At 41.3% G+C, this 20,675-nt stretch overlaps 1 protein-coding gene across 2 annotated transcripts in view; it reads left to right on the top strand.

Annotated features, from left to right (window-relative positions):
* Nucleotides 1-20,675, top strand: part of LOC124061684 (A disintegrin and metalloproteinase with thrombospondin motifs 20) — a 77,312-nt gene that overhangs the window by 38,480 nt on the left and 18,157 nt on the right. For both annotated transcript variants that reach the window (XM_046393816.1, XM_046393817.1), the window contains 13 exons: nt 1,922-2,017; nt 5,142-5,308; nt 5,510-5,639; nt 6,371-6,497; nt 6,600-6,810; nt 6,991-7,155; nt 7,731-7,901; nt 8,761-8,880; nt 10,256-10,363; nt 12,276-12,440; nt 13,284-13,553; nt 14,897-15,058; nt 15,898-16,074. In XM_046393816.1, the coding sequence (XP_046249772.1) occupies nt 1,922-2,017; nt 5,142-5,308; nt 5,510-5,639; nt 6,371-6,497; nt 6,600-6,810; nt 6,991-7,155; nt 7,731-7,901; nt 8,761-8,880; nt 10,256-10,363; nt 12,276-12,440; nt 13,284-13,553; nt 14,897-15,058; nt 15,898-16,074 (2,069 nt within the window). The remainder of the gene's footprint in view (nt 1-1,921; nt 2,018-5,141; nt 5,309-5,509; nt 5,640-6,370; nt 6,498-6,599; nt 6,811-6,990; nt 7,156-7,730; nt 7,902-8,760; nt 8,881-10,255; nt 10,364-12,275; nt 12,441-13,283; nt 13,554-14,896; nt 15,059-15,897; nt 16,075-20,675) is intronic.

Consider the following 20,675-nt stretch of genomic DNA (forward strand, 5'->3'; position numbering starts at 1 on the left):
ATTCATAACATGAACTGATTGTGAGATTACTTGATACATACTTAAAAATGCAAGTTGTTTCAGAATGGGAAAATAATCTCATAACAATAACTACAAAACAAGCCTATGTTTGTCATCAAGTCAGTCAGTATTTTCTGTCAACTTGCATCAGGGCGAGCTTGTGACACCCTCTAATTTTCTTCTACGTGCTCTTAATATATCATCTTTCTTCTTGCTGGTGGTAGAGTGAAGCATGTTTGGGGTAAACCTCAGTGTTCCCGAAGTGTAGCATGGTTGCGTTTTCTTTGTCAGAGGTTGTATGTTCACTGTTCATTCCTCGGTCACTTTGTGGTGGCAGAGGATTGTGTGTGTGGTCAGTTGCTAAGCTGGGGGATCTCTGAGGCCTCTGACAGCTAGTGGATACCATGTCTCCTCAGAGGGGGGCCATGTTGCCGGTTTCTGAACTTCATGCGCCCTTGTTTTTTTATGAGATTATCCTGTCCCCAGTGTTTAGGGAGGGGATTTGACATGACGCTTAAAAGGGCAACCGATTATAGCTTGATGTGTTTCAGTGAGAAGGTTTGGGTTTTATTTCGAGGAAATGTGCAAACTAGTCGCTTTTCATAGTGATGTTTATGAATGTAAAGGGGTTTCCGGTATGGTATAGCTTCAAATGGAAAAGCTTTTCAGTTATGGCTTACATGGCTTATGAGGACATTACAGTGTGAGTATGCATGTGTGTTTGCGTGTGAAAAGATCTACATGGCTAATGAGGGAAAGATGTGTAAACCAAGTGCTGCCCCCGAGTGGCTCAAGGTGTCGGACTAACTATCAGATCACAGCAGCCCGCCCCTTTTCTTCCCACTCCATTCACTTCTTTTTTTTTATGTTGAAGGCGGTACCACGTGACCAAATGGTTTTCGCTTCAAATTCTCAAAGTGAACTCTCTTATAATGAAAGAGTTTGGTAAATATTAATTGTTTCCTACTTTATGCAACATTATTACCATTATTAGTCAATGTTGCACCCATGGTAATCTTCCAGTCAAACATCCAGTAAAATGGCCAAAAATGCAGTTGCACCAGACAGCTGCTAGATGTACATATTTTGTGCTGCTGTAAACAGTATCTTCTTACTAATATGATTAAATAACAGTTAAGAAGCAACTTGGATATTGTTATATATCTTAAATTTACATATAATGTGCAGAATCTGACACGTAGGGCTAGTAGGGCTAGTAGGGCTAGTATTGTTCGGAACGTTTAGATACTGATATCATGTACTGCTGTGCATAAAAATGCGAAAAACTAACAAAACTCAACTAAAAAGTTCTGTATAAAATTGGTAAAATAAACTAAAAACTGCATGATCAAAGAATAAGTAAGCAAGAGATCAAATCTTTTTGATCTCTTGACCTCTCACATTTTGTCAGAACCAAATGTGGGTCTGAAGCCATGAATTATTTCATATTTTGCCCACCCTTTTCAGTCTCCGTCACTACATTTTTGTCGTTGCCCTTTGGCTCTTTCTCTCATGCTCACTCATTTTCTGTGTTAGTTTATCATAGGACAACAGTCCCGGTGTAGTAATTACAGGCCAAAGGTATGTCCAGGGAATAATTACATATCATTTCACAGTCAGGCCTCTGAGACTAAAACAAGGTCTCCCACACGTTATTTGAGAGGACTAGACTTTTTTTTTTTTCTTTTTTGTATTTTTCCAAGTGTGACATTTAAATCCCCAATGGTCGAAAGCGGAGTTCTCTGAACAGGCTTTGGTGTAGCATAGTGAAGCTATTAGGAAAATAAAGGTGGAACCACCTTTAACTGTGGCTACTTTGTTCCCATTTGGGAATTCTGAAAAATTGTGCAACTTTTCATGCTCTCTGCCTCACACTCTCTTGCTCAGTCTGTCTGTCTCTCCATGTTTTTTTCTTCCTCAGGTTACAACACAGTGGTGCGGATCCCAGCTGGAGCCACCAACATTGATATCAAACAGGTCAGCTACTCTGGAAAACCAGAAGACGACAACTACCTCGGTAAGTGTGCTGCATGTGTGTCGATGAAATAAAGCAGCACTATCAAATTGCAGGTTTTCTTGGGAGACTCAACCCAAAATGGAAGCAGTCCAGTCTAATAAGATGTATTTATTACACTCCTTCAGTTCTCATCTCATAGGTCAATGCCATTTTCCCCTGACATGACCATAAACCACCCAGACCCAGAGCTGTAGAAGCAGGATTTTAATGAAGGAGGGTAAGGAGACATGGCCCAAACTGTTGTCAAACTGTTTTCATAAAAGAAAGGAGGCTGTCATTTGCACTGAGTGTATATGGAGGAAACGTGGAGGGGCGTTGGTCCGTCTGGTCATGCCAAAGAGGATTGGTTGCAAAAGCAAATGGAGTGTCGGGCCCTGAGAAAGATAAATGAGGCAGCAATAGGTGCTAATTAGAGGCATGTGGAGCCCAGGCTGCATGAAAGTGGATATAGGGGTATAGGTTTAGATGGACTGACTGGGTTCAGAGTGGGCCAGTGTGTATGTGTGCATGTTTCTGTCTGTGTGTGTGGTTGCATGTGAGAAAGAAGGACAGACAGAGAGAGGAAAAAACTGCAAAGAAAAGGAGTTCTGCCTATGTTGTAAGGGCAGGCGCCCGTTTTTTCAGATGGTTCAAGTCAGGTTCAAGATGTTTTAAGTTCAATTGTCAGAAAACACATCTGGCAGGGTCTTGTTGCCATGCTGCTGTGAAAAACTTTGACTCCCACTGAGTGAGCGAGTGGTTTCTGTATTAAACATGGTTGGTATTTGCCACGGTTTTGTCACTCCTGCTGGTACAGTATATAGAAACAGCATGTGATGGCAGAAGTACTTCTACTACCTCCACTTATAAATCGACCATTTAAAACTGAATGGTTTGATTGGGTATGGCCTCTACAGTCACACATCTCAACCCGCATGAACACATATGGAAAACTTTGGACTGTCAGTAGCAGGCTGCGCTCTTCACCACCATCATCACAGCAAATGAGGTCAAATCTTTTGCAAGAAAGGCTTGACAGCTGAGCTACAGAGACTTGGAGGCTGTGCATCAGAAAACTTTAAGATGCTCATATATGTTCATTATGTGTGTCTGTAGTTCTGTGTCTGCAATTTTTCTATGGATTTTTTTTTCTTTTCTCAATTTCTGCAAAGCACCGTTGATGACAACCAGAGTCTGTGGATCACTGTCAAAACCTCACAGACCCCACAGTTGTGTGGGCTAAAGACTAGCTGGCATCCAACATTGTGCAGACTTAAATGTAAACAAAGTTGCATCTAGAGACTTAATCACGTACATTGTTTCAGTATGCTCAGGACGTAAACAACTATAAGTTTCTTGGAACCATCATGTTTGAGGTAGAGAAAAAGGTGGCTCGTGTTCAGATCAGGTTTATGTGTAACTTTGCCAAGTGTGACTGTCTACCCATGTGTTCCTTTGTGTTATTTGTATGTTTATGTACTTGTTTGTATTTTCAGTCAGTGGAGCTCCATTGTTTGCATTGCAATGTCAGTCATTAGGAAGAGTCATGCAGTCTAACTCCAAATGGCTGCAATTTAATTCACTCAACCCTGCAAAAATGGCTTTGTCTAACAATAAGTTGGCAGCTTGAAGACTGTTTGCTTAAAGGGACAGCTCAATCCAAAATCAAAAATTCACATTATTTTTCTCTTACCTGTGGTGTTGTTTCTTCACGTGGATTATTTTGATCTGAGTTTTTAAGTTTTGACTACATTGGCTGTAGAGATGTCTGCCTTCTCTTGCATATAATGGAACTAGATGGCACTTTATTTGAGGTGCTCACATTATCAAACATATTTGAAAAAACTCAACAGCATTTTCTCTTTCATGACCTGTTTTTTTCAATATGTTGTGAGCAGCTGTGTTGTGAGCAGAACTATACCACATATGCAAAAGTACTGGGACACCTGAGCATTACACCAACAGGGATTTTAATGACATTGCATTCTAAATACCTAGACATTGATATGGAGTTGGTCCCCCCGTTGCAGCTGCAACAGCTTCCACTCTTCTGGGAAGGCTTTCCACAAGATTTTGGATTCTATCTGTGGGAACCTTTGCCCATTCATGCAGTAGAGCAGTAGGGAGCTCAGACACTGATGTTGAATGAAAAGGCCAGGCTCGCAGTCTTGGGATGAACAGGAATGGTCCTGTATATCCCAAAGTTGTTGGCTGGGGTTGAGGTCAGGACTCTGTGTGGGCCAGTCAAGTTCTTCCACACCAAACTCATCCAACCATGTCTTTATGGAGCTTTGCTTTGTGCACTGGGGCACAGCCATGCTGGAATAGAAAAGGGCCTTCCTCAGACTGTTGCCACAATGTTGGAAGCATAGCGTTGTCCAAATTGTTTTGGTATTTTTTTTAAAAATGTATTTACTTTATTAATCCCAAGCTGGACATAAGCGACCAGGGAGCAAATTGGGGGTTAAGTGCCTTGTTTAAGGGCACATCAGCTGGCTAATGGAGAGAGGGAGCATGTTTCCCATTAATCACTCCACCACACCCAAATTTTTCCTGCCCATCCGGTGGGGGAATCGACCGGCGACCTTCCGATCGCAAGCCCCTTCTCCAAACTCTAGGCCACGGCTGCCCGCAATGCTGAAGCATTAAGATTTCCCTTCATTGGAAGTAAGGGCCCGGGCCCAACCCGTGAAAGGCAGCCCCATACCACACCTGAATTCAATAATGTAGAGGTGTGTCTTTTGTCTTTTGTCCATATATTGTATTTTTTTTCATATCAGAAAGTGTGCATCCACTCATGTATGAGAGGCTAGCAAATTGAGCTAACTAAGCTAGGTAATGCTCAGCTGAGGAGGACATCTTTAGTGTTTACATCTTGCCCTGTTAAGAGTACAAGCCTCCTGCCTATGACCACATGCATGCTCCCTTCCACATGATATGGTGTAGTTCAGTAGAAAATTTTGGGTTGAATTGTCTCTTTTAATATATTGTCTGAAATGATAAATGCCACATCTTGAAAACACCCCAATTGTGCAAGAGCCAAGGAACCAAATATTCCTTTACCTAATGCTGAACTCTTTCACATGTAGAGTTCTGTGTTGTTTATGATTTGTTAGTTAGATTGGTTGTTCTTATCTTATTCCAGCATTATCTGATAGCCAGTCCAACTCCCTCCTGAATGGGAACTTTGTTGTGGCCATGTTCAAAAGGGAAATCAACTTCAAGGGAACCATCATTGAGTATACTGGCTCGGACACCAAAGTGGAGCGCATCAACTGCACTGAACGCATCGAGGAGGAGCTCATTTTACAGGTATTAGAAGGAAGCCTTTGCCCTTCATTTTAAATATGCTTTTTTATCAGTTTAGTTCCTACTTTAGTTTTAATAAGTTCCTCTGTTTTACCCTTGTTTCACTCCCCTTTAGTCTCGACCTCTACATCCGACCTGAAATTGTTTGCCTTCTTCTCAACTACCGATGCTTTGTCCTTGCCTCTCCCACCATTGTTTGTGCAGGTCTTGTGTGTGGGAAACCTCTACAACCCAGATGTCCGTTACTCCTTCAACATACCCATTGAGGAACACAGGGAGCAGTTTGTGTGGGATCCCTCGGGCTCCTGGCTCGAGTGCAACCGCCTCTGTCAGGGTAAGATCTCAGCTTGGATTCCCAGTCTCCGCACACATGAAGAACAAGATCACTTTACACTTGCACAACATATCTGGGAGCTGTTGTACTCTTATGATACATACATAAGCACTTATTTTATGCAATAACAGGCCCATAGTTATTTTAAATATTGCAGCTGCTTGCTGTAGAGCCTTGTGTATAACCTGGCAAAGAAATTTCACTCACTTTCGAAATAAACCAAAGATATTTACTACTAAAAGTCTGGAGCCATAACGTGCCTTATAGCTCCTATTACATGGACGTGGGTCTAAGTGCCAGGGCACATTAGGATTAGCATTTCTCTTGCAACACCTACATACATCTCTGGATTTAAAAACGTACCCACTCATCCGCTCCTTCCATAAATCCCCTTCCTGGCAACCCCAATGTGACCCTGATCAGTCACATCGCCCGACACCTTCCCTACAGTCTGGCCCTTAACCCGACTAAGCCCCTCAAATTTCCCCTTTAGAAGCAAGCTAGTCAGGCTCACAGCAGGTCAGAGTGCACAGTGAGATCCAGTAGAGAGATGTATTTGTGGGGTCTGAGACCGACATGGACCCCTAAGGCTACATGATGAAGGACTGGGTGTCAGAAAACTGGTCAGACTTGTTAAAGGTGAAGAAATGTGATATTTTGGCAAGCAAACTGTCTGCCAGATGTTTTCTGATCTGAACCCTGCTTTTCTTTGTGTGTCTGCGTGCGAGCAGGTGAGCGAAGACGAAAGGCAGTGTGCGTGCGTAAGAGTGATCACCTTGAAGTGTCGGACCAACGCTGTGAACATTTATCTCGTCCTGTTGCTGTTATTGAGCCCTGCAACACTGACTGTGAGATTAGGTGTGCATTAATGCACAAAGACACACACACTCACACAAACACATAACAAATCCCTACAAAGCACACACAGCACAACATTTTTTTACATCTCCTCTCGCACAGGTGGCACGTTGCTGGAAAGAGCGAATGTTCTGCTAAATGTGGCCCAGGCTACCGCAGCATGGATGTCCAGTGTATGAAGTACAGCCTGGTGAAGAGACGGAGTGAACGGGTGGAGGCTAGCACCTGTGGACAAACCGCCAAACCTCAGACCAGAGAGCCCTGCCACGGGGACTGTCTGCTGAAGAGCTGGCAGTACAGCGCCTGGTCACAGGTACAGTACCATTTGTCTTGACCCAACTTGAAAATCTGTTCATTGTATATATATTGCATGTGCTGAATATTCTGATTTGCACTACAATTCCATTATCCAAATCATTTGATTGTTGTTAAAAGCACAGCATAGGTAATCGCAGTGATTAACTGAACACGTTTAACGCATTCTTGCACACAGTGCTCTAAGACCTGCGGACGTGGGAGCCGCAGCAGAGAGTCTTACTGTATGAACAACCTGGGTAGACGGCTGGTGGACAGGGAGTGCAACGAATACCAGAGGGTGGTCACTGAAACATGCAACGACCAGCTGTGTCCGAAGTGGACTGTTAGCGAATGGAGTGAGGTGGGATCCTTTCACACGCATTGCAAACACAAAAACCAAATGTGCAAAAGCAGCAAGAAGCTTTGAATGCATCTTTCTCAATCTCTAGAAGGGGACTGCAAAGCATATATTTACAAATGCTGATCCATTTACAGTACAGAGGTTTTACTGTAAACTCAGGGGCTGTATAATATAACACATGGGGTGGGCAAGATTGCCATAAAATATAATGCAGTTATTAGGTTACACAGAGCTACATCCAATACTTGCAATGGATCTTACGTTCATGTAGCTTATAATCAGGTTTTATAGGCACTGTGTCACAGAGAGTCGATGTAACTCTATGACCTTTTTAAACGCTGTAGTGTAAAATACTGCTGACTTGTATTGCCCAGCATCAAAAGGTGTTGATGATATGCTGTCCTCCTCCAATGGCAGAAACAGTTCAGGCACAGATGGGGGTGTACTGCCTGTTATTTATTACAGGAGAATGTCTGATTTTGAATGTTTGTATGCATATACTGACAATTTGTTTCGTATAATTACTTTTTTTCTACCTTTTCCACCATTGTGCCATTTCCACCTTCTTCCCCCAGTGCCTGGTAACTTGTGGGAAGGGGATGAGGCACAGACAAGTGTCCTGCACCGTGGGAGCTGGGGAGGAAAAGCTGAGTGAGCATTTCTGCGACCAATCGAGCAAACCTCCTGCTGTGGGGAACTGCGAGCTGCCCGAGTGTGCGTCCTGGCAGGTTGGCGTCTGGGGGGCGGTGAGTCCTGCAGACACACACAGATAAGACATAGACACACCGGGTAAAGGTTTGGCTGCGGAAATTGGTTTCATGTGTGGTGCTGTCTGGTAGTTTGACTCGTATCTGCTTTTCTGTGTGTATGTGTGTGCATGTGTGTGTCGTTGCGGGGAGAGAGAATGTGGTGTGTAGGAGTGACGGTGTATGTTTCAAGTTTGTGTGTGTGTCTGTAACCCGATATACTGGCAAGTTACGGAGGAGTGTGCTCTGACTCCAGCTGCCATTTCCTCCATGGTGCTTTCACTTTGCCCTCATATCCTGTCAGACTAAACCTGACCCACGGTGCATACCCATACGCACCTTCCTATGCATTCAAATTTCTAAACTTCCAACTGTTTCTGTTTGTAGATTTCACCCTGTTAGGGTAAAGCACAAATGGAAAGACACGTGTATGAATGGGCGTCTTTGGCCATTCATAGTCTAGTTTATACATAGAGATCTGTGCCCTCCCACACGTGCTTGTATGAAGTCAGTGGTATTTACAGAGCTGGAATATAGTGGCTGCTTAATGCCTGTGTAATTATAATTTGCTGCTCAAATAAACGTATCCTGTGGCACTTCCTCTGGTCTCGTGTTGTACCTGAACATAGCAGGATCACCTCGTATGTGAGATAGGAAATGGGTAAAGGGTCGAGTTGAAACTGTGAGTGTGTATGTGAACGCTTATGTGTGTGTGTGTGTGTGCCTGTCATAGCCTTACCCAGGCTGAGCTGGACCTTGACTGAGGCCCAGTCTAAGATATCAACCTTGACATACTTAGATAGAGTTTGAGATAGCTTGACTGGTGTGTGTATGTAAGTGTGTGATTTTTGTCTTTCAGTGTGCGGTGACCTGTGGCCATGGCTACCAGATGAGAGCTGTTAGGTGTGTGTCAGGCGACTACGGTGACACGGTGGATGACAGAGAGTGCAACGCTGCAGCAAGACCCAGAGACAGTCAGGTAAAATTTAAAAAAAAAACAAAAAGCTTAACAAGTGCTCACACTCTCTGTCATCTGATCGAAACAGCAAAAGTTTGTTCTTGGGTTAATAAATGAAAATGTGAGTCATAAATGATGTGTAGCATTGGGTGATATGCTCACAAGTGGACAGCTCAGAGTTCATCAGTTCACACTTTGCATTATGATGCGTCTCCACATGTGAGTGACCACTGATCAGATCTCACTTCTGATTATATAACATGCTCAAATTATAAGAAGGCCCAAGACAGCATTTCACAGAGTTTATACTGAGGAGTCTGGGGAGCTTCCTCACTGCTGACAAGTAGCTGATATTGTTTACTCTTTAGTGTTTTTGTAAAACTTTACATGAGGATGATGAGGAAGACCAGTAGTGCCCACTTATTGCTTCTCAAGCATCATTCAGCGATTACATGCCTCGTCTGTTTATTTCATGATCACTCAGAATCTTACTCCAGTGGATAATTTAAGTAAAATTTGACAGTTTTGAGAACAACCACATTTGTTCAATCCGTCTAATGTTTTGGTTAAGGAGCTTGTCAGTCATCTGTTGAATGCTTAAATGTTGGGTGAACGATTCTGGAGAAAGACACGCTGGTGGATTGAGTCTAATCCCAGTTCTTCACATACCGGTAACCTGGGAATGAGACCCAACAATCACCTGTCTTTCTCCACAGTCGTTCAACCCGAATATAACAGCAGATCCACTCAACATGCAAAGTATCCTTGAGCTGCTCCTAAATTACTTTCACTAAAATGTTTAAATGAAGCAAAAGTTGTGACCTGGTTAACATCAACAGCCTCTTGAAATGTTTGTCCGTTCTGCTTTGCTTCGACCCAAAGTCCATGTCAAAACGGAGAAAGGCCATAAGGCTGCCGCACACCTTTACATGAGTGATTTAAGTGTATTGCATAAGGACTCCTAGACACAGATGAATCCAGAGTGCTCAGCTGATGACCTTTCAGTCTCCACACAGCTGTCGTGTCTCAGATGCTGCAATGGAGGTCACTGCTTAATGAACATACACTATATTAAGCGACAAGCTTTGGGAAATTAAACTAAGCATTAAAAGAACTTTTTACATTTTCAGACATCCTCAACCAATGTCTTATTGACCTTGTCTTTCAAGCATCCTTTTTATACTTTTTGGTTCTTTGTGCTGATTTTCTTTCACCGTGGCGTATTCATGTAGGACTTCCTTAAGTCACCAGACAAGCGCCAATGGATCTTTGTAACTGGGGGAGTCTCTGAAAGGGGTGTTAAAGATGTTTTTAGCAAATTTAGTCCCACCACTTTGATACAGTGAATGCTGTGATAATTACAAATTTAACTGTGCTTGTATGTTTGTTTTTGTAGGACTGTGAGATGCCGGTGTGTCCATGGGCCTCTCCAGCTCAAAGCACTCCTCGTCCTGACAACTCTGCTCCGCTCCTGACTCAGTGGAGATACGGATCCTGGACTGCAGTAAGGAAACAAACAGGGTTTAGTGTTTTCCACACCGCAACTCTGGTGGGGATTTGTCTATTGGAAATATCTGAAAGTACACATTAATTACCCTCTTTCTCTTATTTCACCATTTAAATTCAACTTAATTGTTCACTACGTAATTGTCCATTAAATTTAGCGTTTACTCACAAACTACTTAAATCTGGTCACTTTGCTTTTCCCTTCAGTTCTCTTTTTCCCCACTCATACCAGCGCTGATTTTGTGGCTGCCATTAAATGAATGTATGATAAACCTTTTGGGCCTGTTGGGTCTGTAAGAGTACATGGCAGTCAGCAGGTTTACCCTACAGAGTAAAGTATATACAAAAGTAATGTAGTTTTTGTTAAACAAATTCTTGTGTTATTTTGTCTGTGTGTGTAGCTTTAGGGGAAATGATCCGCAGGGCTCTGGAATCAGATTTACCTTCACTTTTGACAAAAGAAATGGAGAGTGAGAATACTGATGAAAAAAATTTGCATGCATTAATGCTGGGACTTGTGTGTTTAATAGAGGAAACCCACATTCCAGATCTCCTGCATGTGTTTGCAACTATTAGGCCGACATATTCAAGTTTATTGTATATCCCAACATTCCTTCAGACAGTGCATACTGTACATGACCGTGATCCTCTTTGGCATTGTCTCTTTTACCCCCTGCTGGATCTACACACTGTCTCTCACACACACTCACACAGGCTCCACTGTCTGGGGTTGAGAGGCCCCTCTGTCTCTCTGATACTTTGCATTGTTACTCGTCGCAAATGAAAACCAGATTTCATCTAAACATGAGTCTACAGTTTCGAAGATTGAACCCCGTCTGTCAGTCTGAAAGTCGGTGCGAGCTCACATGTCAAAGAGGCCAGCACCAGTGTGGTCTTAGAGATACCACACTCATAATACACACACCGCATGCACACATAAACATGCATATATGCGCCCCGAACAGAGGAACTCACATCCACTTCAGAGTGTCATTGATATGAGAGGGATGTCAACATGCCTGTTTGAGCTGGAGCCGTCTGATTGCATTAGGTATTCAACATGTCCTGTTCAGGTGTACAGCTACAGAATATAAGCAGGTGAAAGTTGATCGGGCAGTCATTTCAGGACACGAACAACAGTAAAGAAAATCATAAACACGTTTGTTTTTGACAAAAAGCAGAACATAAAGTATTTAATTTTTATGAAGAGATGTTATCTGCTCAGCTAAAGTGTCAAAAATGTTATTTCTTTAAACATGAACACATGATGTCGCGAAGTACAAGTGAACAGCAAAGAAATCCTCCTCTACGAATGAGCAAAATACTGCGTAATATAGAAACATTTGACAGAACCAATGTGTGTCAGCTCGAGCCAGAAAATAGTCTGTTATTTTTCTTAGAAAGGAGAACATTATGTTAAATTGCCAACAAACTGCATATTGTAACTTTCTTGAATTGTGCTTTTTGGATTTTGGTGGGAAATCTCAACAACATACTTTAAGTGGTCTAAAATCTTCGTCACAGAAACTGTGATTTGGAATTTTGTAGTCTTTTATACCAAACAAGGGGCCATTGAGTAGGTTCAAGGTGAACATAGTCGCATCTTATCAACATCCCTTTGTGTTATACAATATCTGGGTATTCATATGTCCACTACAGATACTATAGACCTCCAAATACATGATACATATTGTATTTAGTATGATTTCATTACCACTGTGGGCTGCCACTTAGCAAAAAAAAAATGTATGGCACAGCTTATATGGCACTTAAAACCTGTCAGCTTTGTGGGGCGTTTTCACCTTCCACCTCATGGTAGTTCTGAAGCAGAAAAGGTGGAATGCAAAGCAAATGTAAAGCACATGGCACAAACGTTTTTTAAAGAACCCTTGTATCTTCATGTCCTCTAGTGCTCGGTGTCCTGTGGCAAGGGGAAGCGGGCACGTTATGTCAGCTGCAGAGATGCCCAGGGAGGAGTGGCCGACGAATCACACTGCGCTCACCTCCCTCGCCCTCCCGAATCCTCAGCCTGCTTCAGCCCCTGTGGCCAGTGGCGTGCCGGGGACTGGTCTCCTGTGAGTAAAAACATCCATCGCCGTGTCCAATCAAGACAGATGTTTGCCACTCTGTAGACTTCCAGTGATGACTCACATGTTCATTTTTCCAACAATGTTAAAAATTATCCTTGAACAAGATGGGTATTTGGTATCTGCTGTGATCTTTGACAGTTCAGTATTGATTTGTGAATGTCAGCATGACAAGAGAGCCAAAACTCGTGATGTTGTCACTGAAAGCGGTGGCAGAACAGGGATGATTTAGGGTGATCATGCCGCAGTGTTTCATTCATGTGTTGATGTGAAATCAAAAGGGCCACATGAATTATCTCTGAGGACAAAGTCTTCAGTTCATTAAATTCACGTTGATTTCTACACTTGTTGAAACTGCTGTGACAGACTCATGGGACTTCACGTCACCAGGCTTCTCATCATGAAGAAATAGATGGGAACAACCAGTGGAAACAACACTCACCAAACTTTGGGCTGATTTAGAACCTGGGAAATGTCCTACAAAATGTCACTAAACAGATAAATTGAATCAGAAATCATGGGAAAATAATTCCAAACTGGAAGTGGGTAAACAAAGATTAAATTCCAAGAAACTGTGACAGGGAGAAAGCATACACTCAATACCTCATAACATCATGTCACATCAGTGTGTCGCATGGCTCTCGTTGCAGACCATGTAGCTAAGTTTTAACTAACACGTAGACCTTTGGAAAAGATGTCCCTCAGAATTAGAGGAAGTTATTTTTCAAGAATAAATCGCTGTTTAATTGTTTAAATGAGTGTTTCCTTGTGAAATTGAGAGCCCTCATCCATCATTAAAACCTTGGCTCTCTTTCCCCCCGTCCCCCCCAGTGTTCAGTGACTTGTGGCGTGGGAAGAATCACTCGGCAGGTGGTCTGCTCTAACTACCACCAGCCTGTGGACCAGTCTTTCTGTGACCCGGATGAGAAGCCCGTGACAGAACAGGAATGTACTGCCACACCTTGCTCCTCTGTTTATCACCGTCAGCGCATCAATGACCAGCCTTACGGTTATCCCCAGGACCCTGGACGCCATCCGGGACACAGCAGCTGGAATGTGCCGTCAGCAGACAACCAGTGGAGGACCGGACCTTGGGGCGCAGTATGTTCAGCATGTGATCTTTGGGGAAATAGAGCTGCGGAGAAGTATTTGGTCTTGTGGTAGATTCATTTTGGAAATTTCAGCCAGAATCAAAATTTTCAGTTACTTGAGGCTGCCTTTATCATTTGTTTGAAATTGATTGGATGTGAACAAATCAAATGGTTAGGGGCAATTTAGGCTCTTAATTCTCCTTGGCCTTGAATCAAGCTGTCAAAAAAACAGGCACATTGTTTTTATTTGTCAGGCTCAAGTTATTTCTTTTTGCACTGGTGGTGCCAAGTGCGTCTCCTGTGTGTAATTTTGTTTGCACAGAGTTTTTTTGACATTCATTTACCATGAAATTGCCCTTTTGTAGCCAGGCCAACCTTATCACGAACCCAGAGAGCTATTTTTTGTCTTTACATGGTGGAGGAGCAAAATAACCTTAACAGCAGTTCAGAGAAAAGTAATGGATGAGGGGTGAGGGGCATAAGGGCCTTCATATAAGTTTGTGCTTGTGTTGAAGTTAGAGCCCATTGTGTTAAAGAGAAAACTTGCTTCATGCTAAAGGATAGTAGTGGTCAATTTTGAATACAATGCCAACATTTTGCAAAGTAATGTTCATGTAATAAGCACAAGTAGATGATTTTACTCCATCCACCTGGTTATTTGACTGTGAAACCGTGTTGTAAATGAGATACATATCTTGCCTTTTTTTTCTTCTTCGTCTAAAAGGCATGAGGAGAACATTGTTCTGTCTTGTAAGTCTCCCCAGCAAAGACATTCATCTCTGCACAATGTTTATTCTCAAATAATGAACTTGACTGAAAGCAGTGCTGTTCAGGCTCACTCTGTGCTGTCCTCCCTCACATACAGAGAGCACTGAATGTACTCACTTCCACTGACAGTGGGGATGTGTCATTTTAATTGGATGCAGAGTGTTCCTACTGCTCTGTTCAAGGCTGGGCTGTTCGGTATTTGAGATTGTCCTTCGAGGAATGATGTTTCCCATCTTTGGAAGATCATGTTTAACTGTGTTGCTTGGTTTGGTGTTAGGTAGCATAACAGGCTGTGTGTGTATTTGTGTGGTCGTTGGTACCGGTGTGCCTGCATTTGTCTGGTTTGTAAATACTAAAAAGACAAAATTTTAAAAAGTGGAATCTGCAAAATCCTTGACCACATTGTAATTTGCATACAAAGGAAGGGCCAAATGCTTTTAAATATATTTAAACTTTGCTGATTTAGAAGGAAAATAATCATTTACTACCCACTTGAAGTGTGTCCGTATCCACAGACAGCCTGCCCTCTGCCTGTATGTGTGTGTGTGTTTCGTAGTCCCCACTGACAGGCTGTGTGCTCTGCAGTGTTCCAGTACCTGTGCAGGAGGCTTCCAGAGGCGAGTGGTGGTTTGTCAGGACGCTGATGGACGCAGCAACAGCTACTGTGACGAGAGGGTCAAACCTGCTGAGTCGAAGAGCTGTGACTCTGGGCCTTGTCCTCTGTGGAACTATGGTGTTTGGGGTGAGGTGAGTTCAAAACAGGCAGTCTTCCGCTCCACACAAGCAAACTCTTTGTATAACTTATTACATTTCCCACAGAGTTTCTGTGTTTCATCCTTATCATCTGCTATGTCTTCTCTGTCTGCATGTCTGTCTCTTTCTTATCATTTTTTATACAAAAGACAGGCGTTTATCCAGCCTCAAAGAAAACTGTTGGTTAGGTCTAGGGACACTGGTCTCAAGAATTCACACATATATGCACATTGTTTCTATATAATTACACTATATAGGCAAGAGTATCTGACCATTGCACTAACAGGGACTTTAATGGCATCACATTCTAAATACATAGAAAGCTTTGCAGCTGTAACAGCTTCCACCCTTCTAGGAAGGCTTTCCACAAGATTTTGGAGTGTTTCTGTGGGAACTTTTGCCTACTCCTGCAGTAGAGCATTTGAGAGGTCAGACACTGATGTTATATGAAAAGGCCAGGCTCAGTCTCTGTTCCAGTTCATCCCTAAGGTGTTGGATGGGGTTGAGGTCAGGGCTCTGTGTGGGCCAGTCAAGTTCTTCCACACCAAACTCATCCAACCATGTCTTTATGGAGCTTTGCTTTGTGCACTGGGGCACAGTCATGCTGGAATAGAAAAGGACCTTCAAAAAACTGTTGCCACAAAGTTGGAAGCACAGCATTGTCCAAAATGTCTTTGTATGCCCAAGCATTAAGATTTCCCTTCGCTAAAAGTAAGTGGCTCAGCCCAACCCTGGAAAGACATAAATGAAGAGCTATATCTGGATACTTTTGTCTGTATAGTGTATATAACTCTATTAAACTTCTTTTTTTTCTTTTTATTTGCTGACCTCAGTGTACCCAGACCTGTGGTGGAGGACGGAAGACTCGCCTGGTGGTTTGTCAAAGACCCAACGGCCAGAGGCTCAATGACTACAACTGCGACGTCCTGGACAAGCCCCCCGACATGGAGCAATGCAACCTGCAGCCCTGCCCAGGCTCTGCCTCCTGGCATCGCCGACCATGGAAGCCGGTACGATAGTACTAACTCATTTTCCTCCACCCCTAATCTTCCTCAGCTAGAGCAGGTCACTGTGAGTAGACACGGTGTGTGCTAAAGTGACTTCAGACCTGTGTACTGGGAGTGCTTTCAGCCTAAAATTGTAGGAGATTCTGAAGTGAGCGCTGGGTATCTCGCACCACTGTTGGTTAGCCAGCTCCAGCCCACCCAGATGGGCCCTGCAGTGGCATGGTGCTGATTAGAATCAAGGAAAAAGAGAAAACACACAAAAACACAATGCTGCTCCACTTAGAGGATCATTAAAAACACATGGGTTCCGTTTTGAGCCAAGGTTCCAAATTACAACCTATAAATCAGGACAGTGTTGTCCAACAATGCAATTTATGTGCAGAGGCATAACTCAAGAAAATATTTATTTCATATACGAGGTGTGAAGTAAATGTTCTTTGTTGTTATTGCTGTCTTCACCCTGTATCCGAAGTACACAAGTGTATATTTGTGTATAAGAGTTAATATTATGAAATTTATTGAACAGCAACAAATGAGTGTATTTTGTATCTTTGTACAGTATGATTCTGTTATTCAAGTAGCTACTCTTCTTTCCTGAATATTATATTTAATATGTTTGCTGGTGCTCTTGGTCAGACCTCTCGTATCTCTCTATGAGTAAATACAATTTGTACAGAGGAAAATATTTTCAGAAACACGTTTCATTCCTATTTTTGATTATGTGTTTTTTACTTAAGTTGAAATGCAGTTTAGAATGGCTTCATCTCTGCTAGGTTGAACAGTTTTAAAACGTCTATACTGTCAGAATAACAAGGAAAATGTTTGAACAAAATATACAAATTGATCTTAAAAAAAAATTCCAAATATCTAAATTAAGTGCCTTGTAATGCAGAACAATTGTAAAATAAGCATTATAGGAAAGAATGTTTCTTAAAATATAAATTGCTATTTTATGTTTCAATAACATATATTGTCTGGTATATGATGTAGTCTTTATCACATAGGAAAACATGATTATAAACTACACTGTAATTACACATTTGTGCATCTTTCCTCACCTGCTTCTGACTTAATATACAATCAAGCCATTGAGCACAAGTTGTTGTGATATGTCATTATGATAAGGTGCTGTTACATTTTGCATTACATAATGGTGCATTGTCGGTATCATGAAGACAATTTTATCGTTTCCAAGCTTAGAATGAATTTATTTATTCTGTTCATGGTGGGCAGCATCAGTGCAGCTTATTGAACATGAAACTCTCAGTGCAGTAAATTGAGGTCATTGCTGAGCTGCTCTTTTTCGGCTTTCATCCGTGTCCATTGAAACTAAAGCACACAGATACCTCCTCCTTATAAAGTCATTTGTTGCTGTGTCTCTTTATTCCTTTGGTCAATTTTTGTATTTCTGAAGGATTTTTTTTTTTTTTTTTCAAATTAAACTTATTTATTTGTTTACAATAGATTGTTAATTGCTAAAGCTGTTATGTTTTGTTTCAGTTTAGACTGATGTAACACTGAACTTGACTTATTTGTCATTACACACTCATGTCACCCGAACACTTCTGCTTAGGGCGTTTTACAGAAAAGAAAAAAAAATAATATCCACTTGCCATCTTAGTCAATATCTGAAGTCATGTGACCTGATCTCCTACTCCGAGAGCAACTATCATTATATATGCTTATGTATAAAAATACTACATGAAAATCTACTTGAAATGAAGCACATGTTCAGAACCCAGAGACAGATTTGTTTCCAGTCTTCAATTAAGACATTTTGTCACTGGGATGGGCTTGCAAGTAGAAACTATTCATTCTTGGGAGGTTGCAGCATTACAACATCATAAACAATTTCCTTTCCGGTCAGCCTTAAAGAGCAACTGCACACCAGCTGAAATGTTTATTTTTTGCTGTCTTTCACTGGTTTAGTCCTTCATCTGTCTGCACTGATGCAGAAGTGTACTCCAGGGTGTATCAGTACACATAACATCACTAATGGGTGTGGTTACAGGTGCAATCATTAACACTTCTGACCACACCCTACCTGGAGAAGACAGTGAAACAGTGCTATTCAGCCTGGTTATTAAGTTCCTCTTTAAGGTCAGTTCAAAGTTATTAGTAACTTGTCCAGTTGAATTTGCTGCTCTCGCTCAATGCAGGATCAACAGCACTTTTGACATGTACAGTCTGAGTCCGTGTTGAACTCGGAGTCAGGCACTCTGTAGTGGTTGCCATCTGCCGCTTTGGAGCTTCAGGGCTCCTGCAAACAATTTGTGACCACTTTTAAAATGTGACATGTAAGTAGCCTGAATTATATTTTGGTTACAGCAACATAAACTTATCATGACACATACTTCAGGTGAAGTGTTGCAGTTGGGTCTGTATTTATGTTGTCGTCCTCTCCTTGAGGATGTCTGCAGTCTTGCTTCGTCGCTTCTCTCACTGTGTGAGTGTGTGTGTGTGAGTGTGTGAGTGTGTGTGTGTTTGTGTGTGTATGTGTTTGTGTGTGTGTGTCATTCTCAATCAAGACTTTGACTCCAACCAGGACTCCTCAGCCATGGCAGTTTCGCTCCAACACCTTAATTTTTTTATTTTAAACCCTGTGTTGCAAAGTTGCTAAACTCAAGAGTGCAACTCTGCTTTATTTTGCATATTTTGGTTCGTTGTTATTCTTTTTGCTATTTATTTCATTCACGTTCAAAAATACCTAAACATGTTGACTTAGCTTTTTCCCAATGTAAAGATTATTAAAGAAACATAACTGTGAAATTCGTGTTGTTTTTCAATGCAGTACTTTACTGACAAACAAAATACAAGACTGTGCATTTAGTAAAATAATAGTAAATACTTTGTACTCTAAGGGAGGGGCACAGTTTATGTTAGAATAACAGCATAAGTTAGGAAGAACATAATTTATGTTAAACATCTCTCGTGGGAGCAGCCCTAAAAGATAAAACAAAATAAGACAAAGCAATTTATAGTTTGAAATATGTAGTTTATTGCTTGCTTCCTGTTTAGACAGCAGTTGTTCTATGATGCCATAGTACTGTTGTAGAACACTGATATGCAATACATGTGCAGTACATTTATGCAGCTTATAGTGCGTAGAAAGGAGTTGTTTACAGTTCACAGAAACATTTAAGTTGTTGTATTTTGATATTTGACCCTCCATTGACTTCACTCTGTTTTTAGGACTTTTTCAGTAATCCTTATAATAATTAAGTCTTTGGGGGCATACTTAAATGTGTTTCTGAAGTGTTTGTAGTACTTTACGTACCTCAGCATAATGTGGTGTTAAAACACTGCATGCCTTTTTGTGTTTTAACATTTTATTTTGTAATCTCCCTGGAGAAAACATCCACAGTCCAAGCATAACTTTGGTGCTGGGTGGCACATCTGTTTACCATTGCATTAATGGAGCTCTCTGTAATGCATTTGGCAGGAGACTGTTTGAGTATTACTTTTACTACAACAATAATCTGTATTAATTCATGCTGGCAAGCGTTGCTGAGCTGAGGAGATCTAAAAACAATCCCTGGAAAGCCAGTATTCACAGACTTGATCGAACTATGTAGTTGGTATTGTACTGCTTTCTTTAAAAGTGCACCATCTTTGAAGGAAATCACACATTAAAATTACTTTTAAAAGAACAATCTGAGAAGTCGCATGATGCAGTGTATTCAAATAATGTCAGAATTCATAAGTATACATTGCATTAGACCTCAATTCAAAATAAACCATATTATACAATGGGAAACATCTAATTAATGAAGTCAAAATGACACATTCATGCAGCATCAATTGATGAGCATTGATTTAGCATGAATGAACTTAAATTTGAGGCTAACATTGGTTATTGAATCACCTTAATTTCTTTCACATACTAAATATTTTTTTAACAATTCATTGATCCAAAAAAAATGAATATTGTGCCAGTGAAACGGTAAATGTTTAAGAGCTGTTGCTCTTTTTTTTTAAAATGGTCTGGAGTTTCTTGTATTACATAACATTGTCAAAATTTTTCCCATAGCTTCAGATGGTGTCTTACCTCATGGTGTGGCCTCTTCTGTTGGGAGTAAATATCTTTCTATAGTAAAGAATTTCTACCGACAATGTTAATCACATCAATTTCAGATATCTTCTTATGAAAATAGATCTCACACATGCTCTATATTTTCCCAAAAGATTATTGTATACAGTTTAAACCCCTATAGGAGATGTAATTAAAGCATTTATTATTCAGCAGATACAATTACTGCAGCCATGGAAATAAACCTTAAGACTGTTTAAAAGGGAAATGTCTCTCTTAATGATATATACTAACATCTTGACAATATTCACGCGTGTCTTTTTCCCTTTTAAACACGTAACCAATAAAAGTAATCTTGCATGTTGGCATGTAGTGATAGAAGGACAGTACAGTCCAAAAGCCATTTTGCAAAATATTAAACATTTTTGCTCATTTTTTTCCTCTACAAAATAATCCGCCTCCTTTGTTTCTCCAAAAACTGATCATCATCTTAGTCTTGCAGTGACAGCTCCAAAGCAAACCAGCGATATTCATTGTCTAAATATGGGTCATCAGAGCATATTTGTCATTTGTA

Source organism: Scatophagus argus, chromosome 7 (genome assembly GCF_020382885.2).
Source record: "Scatophagus argus isolate fScaArg1 chromosome 7, fScaArg1.pri, whole genome shotgun sequence".
In the NCBI taxonomy this organism is placed as follows: Eukaryota; Metazoa; Chordata; class Actinopteri; family Scatophagidae; genus Scatophagus; species Scatophagus argus.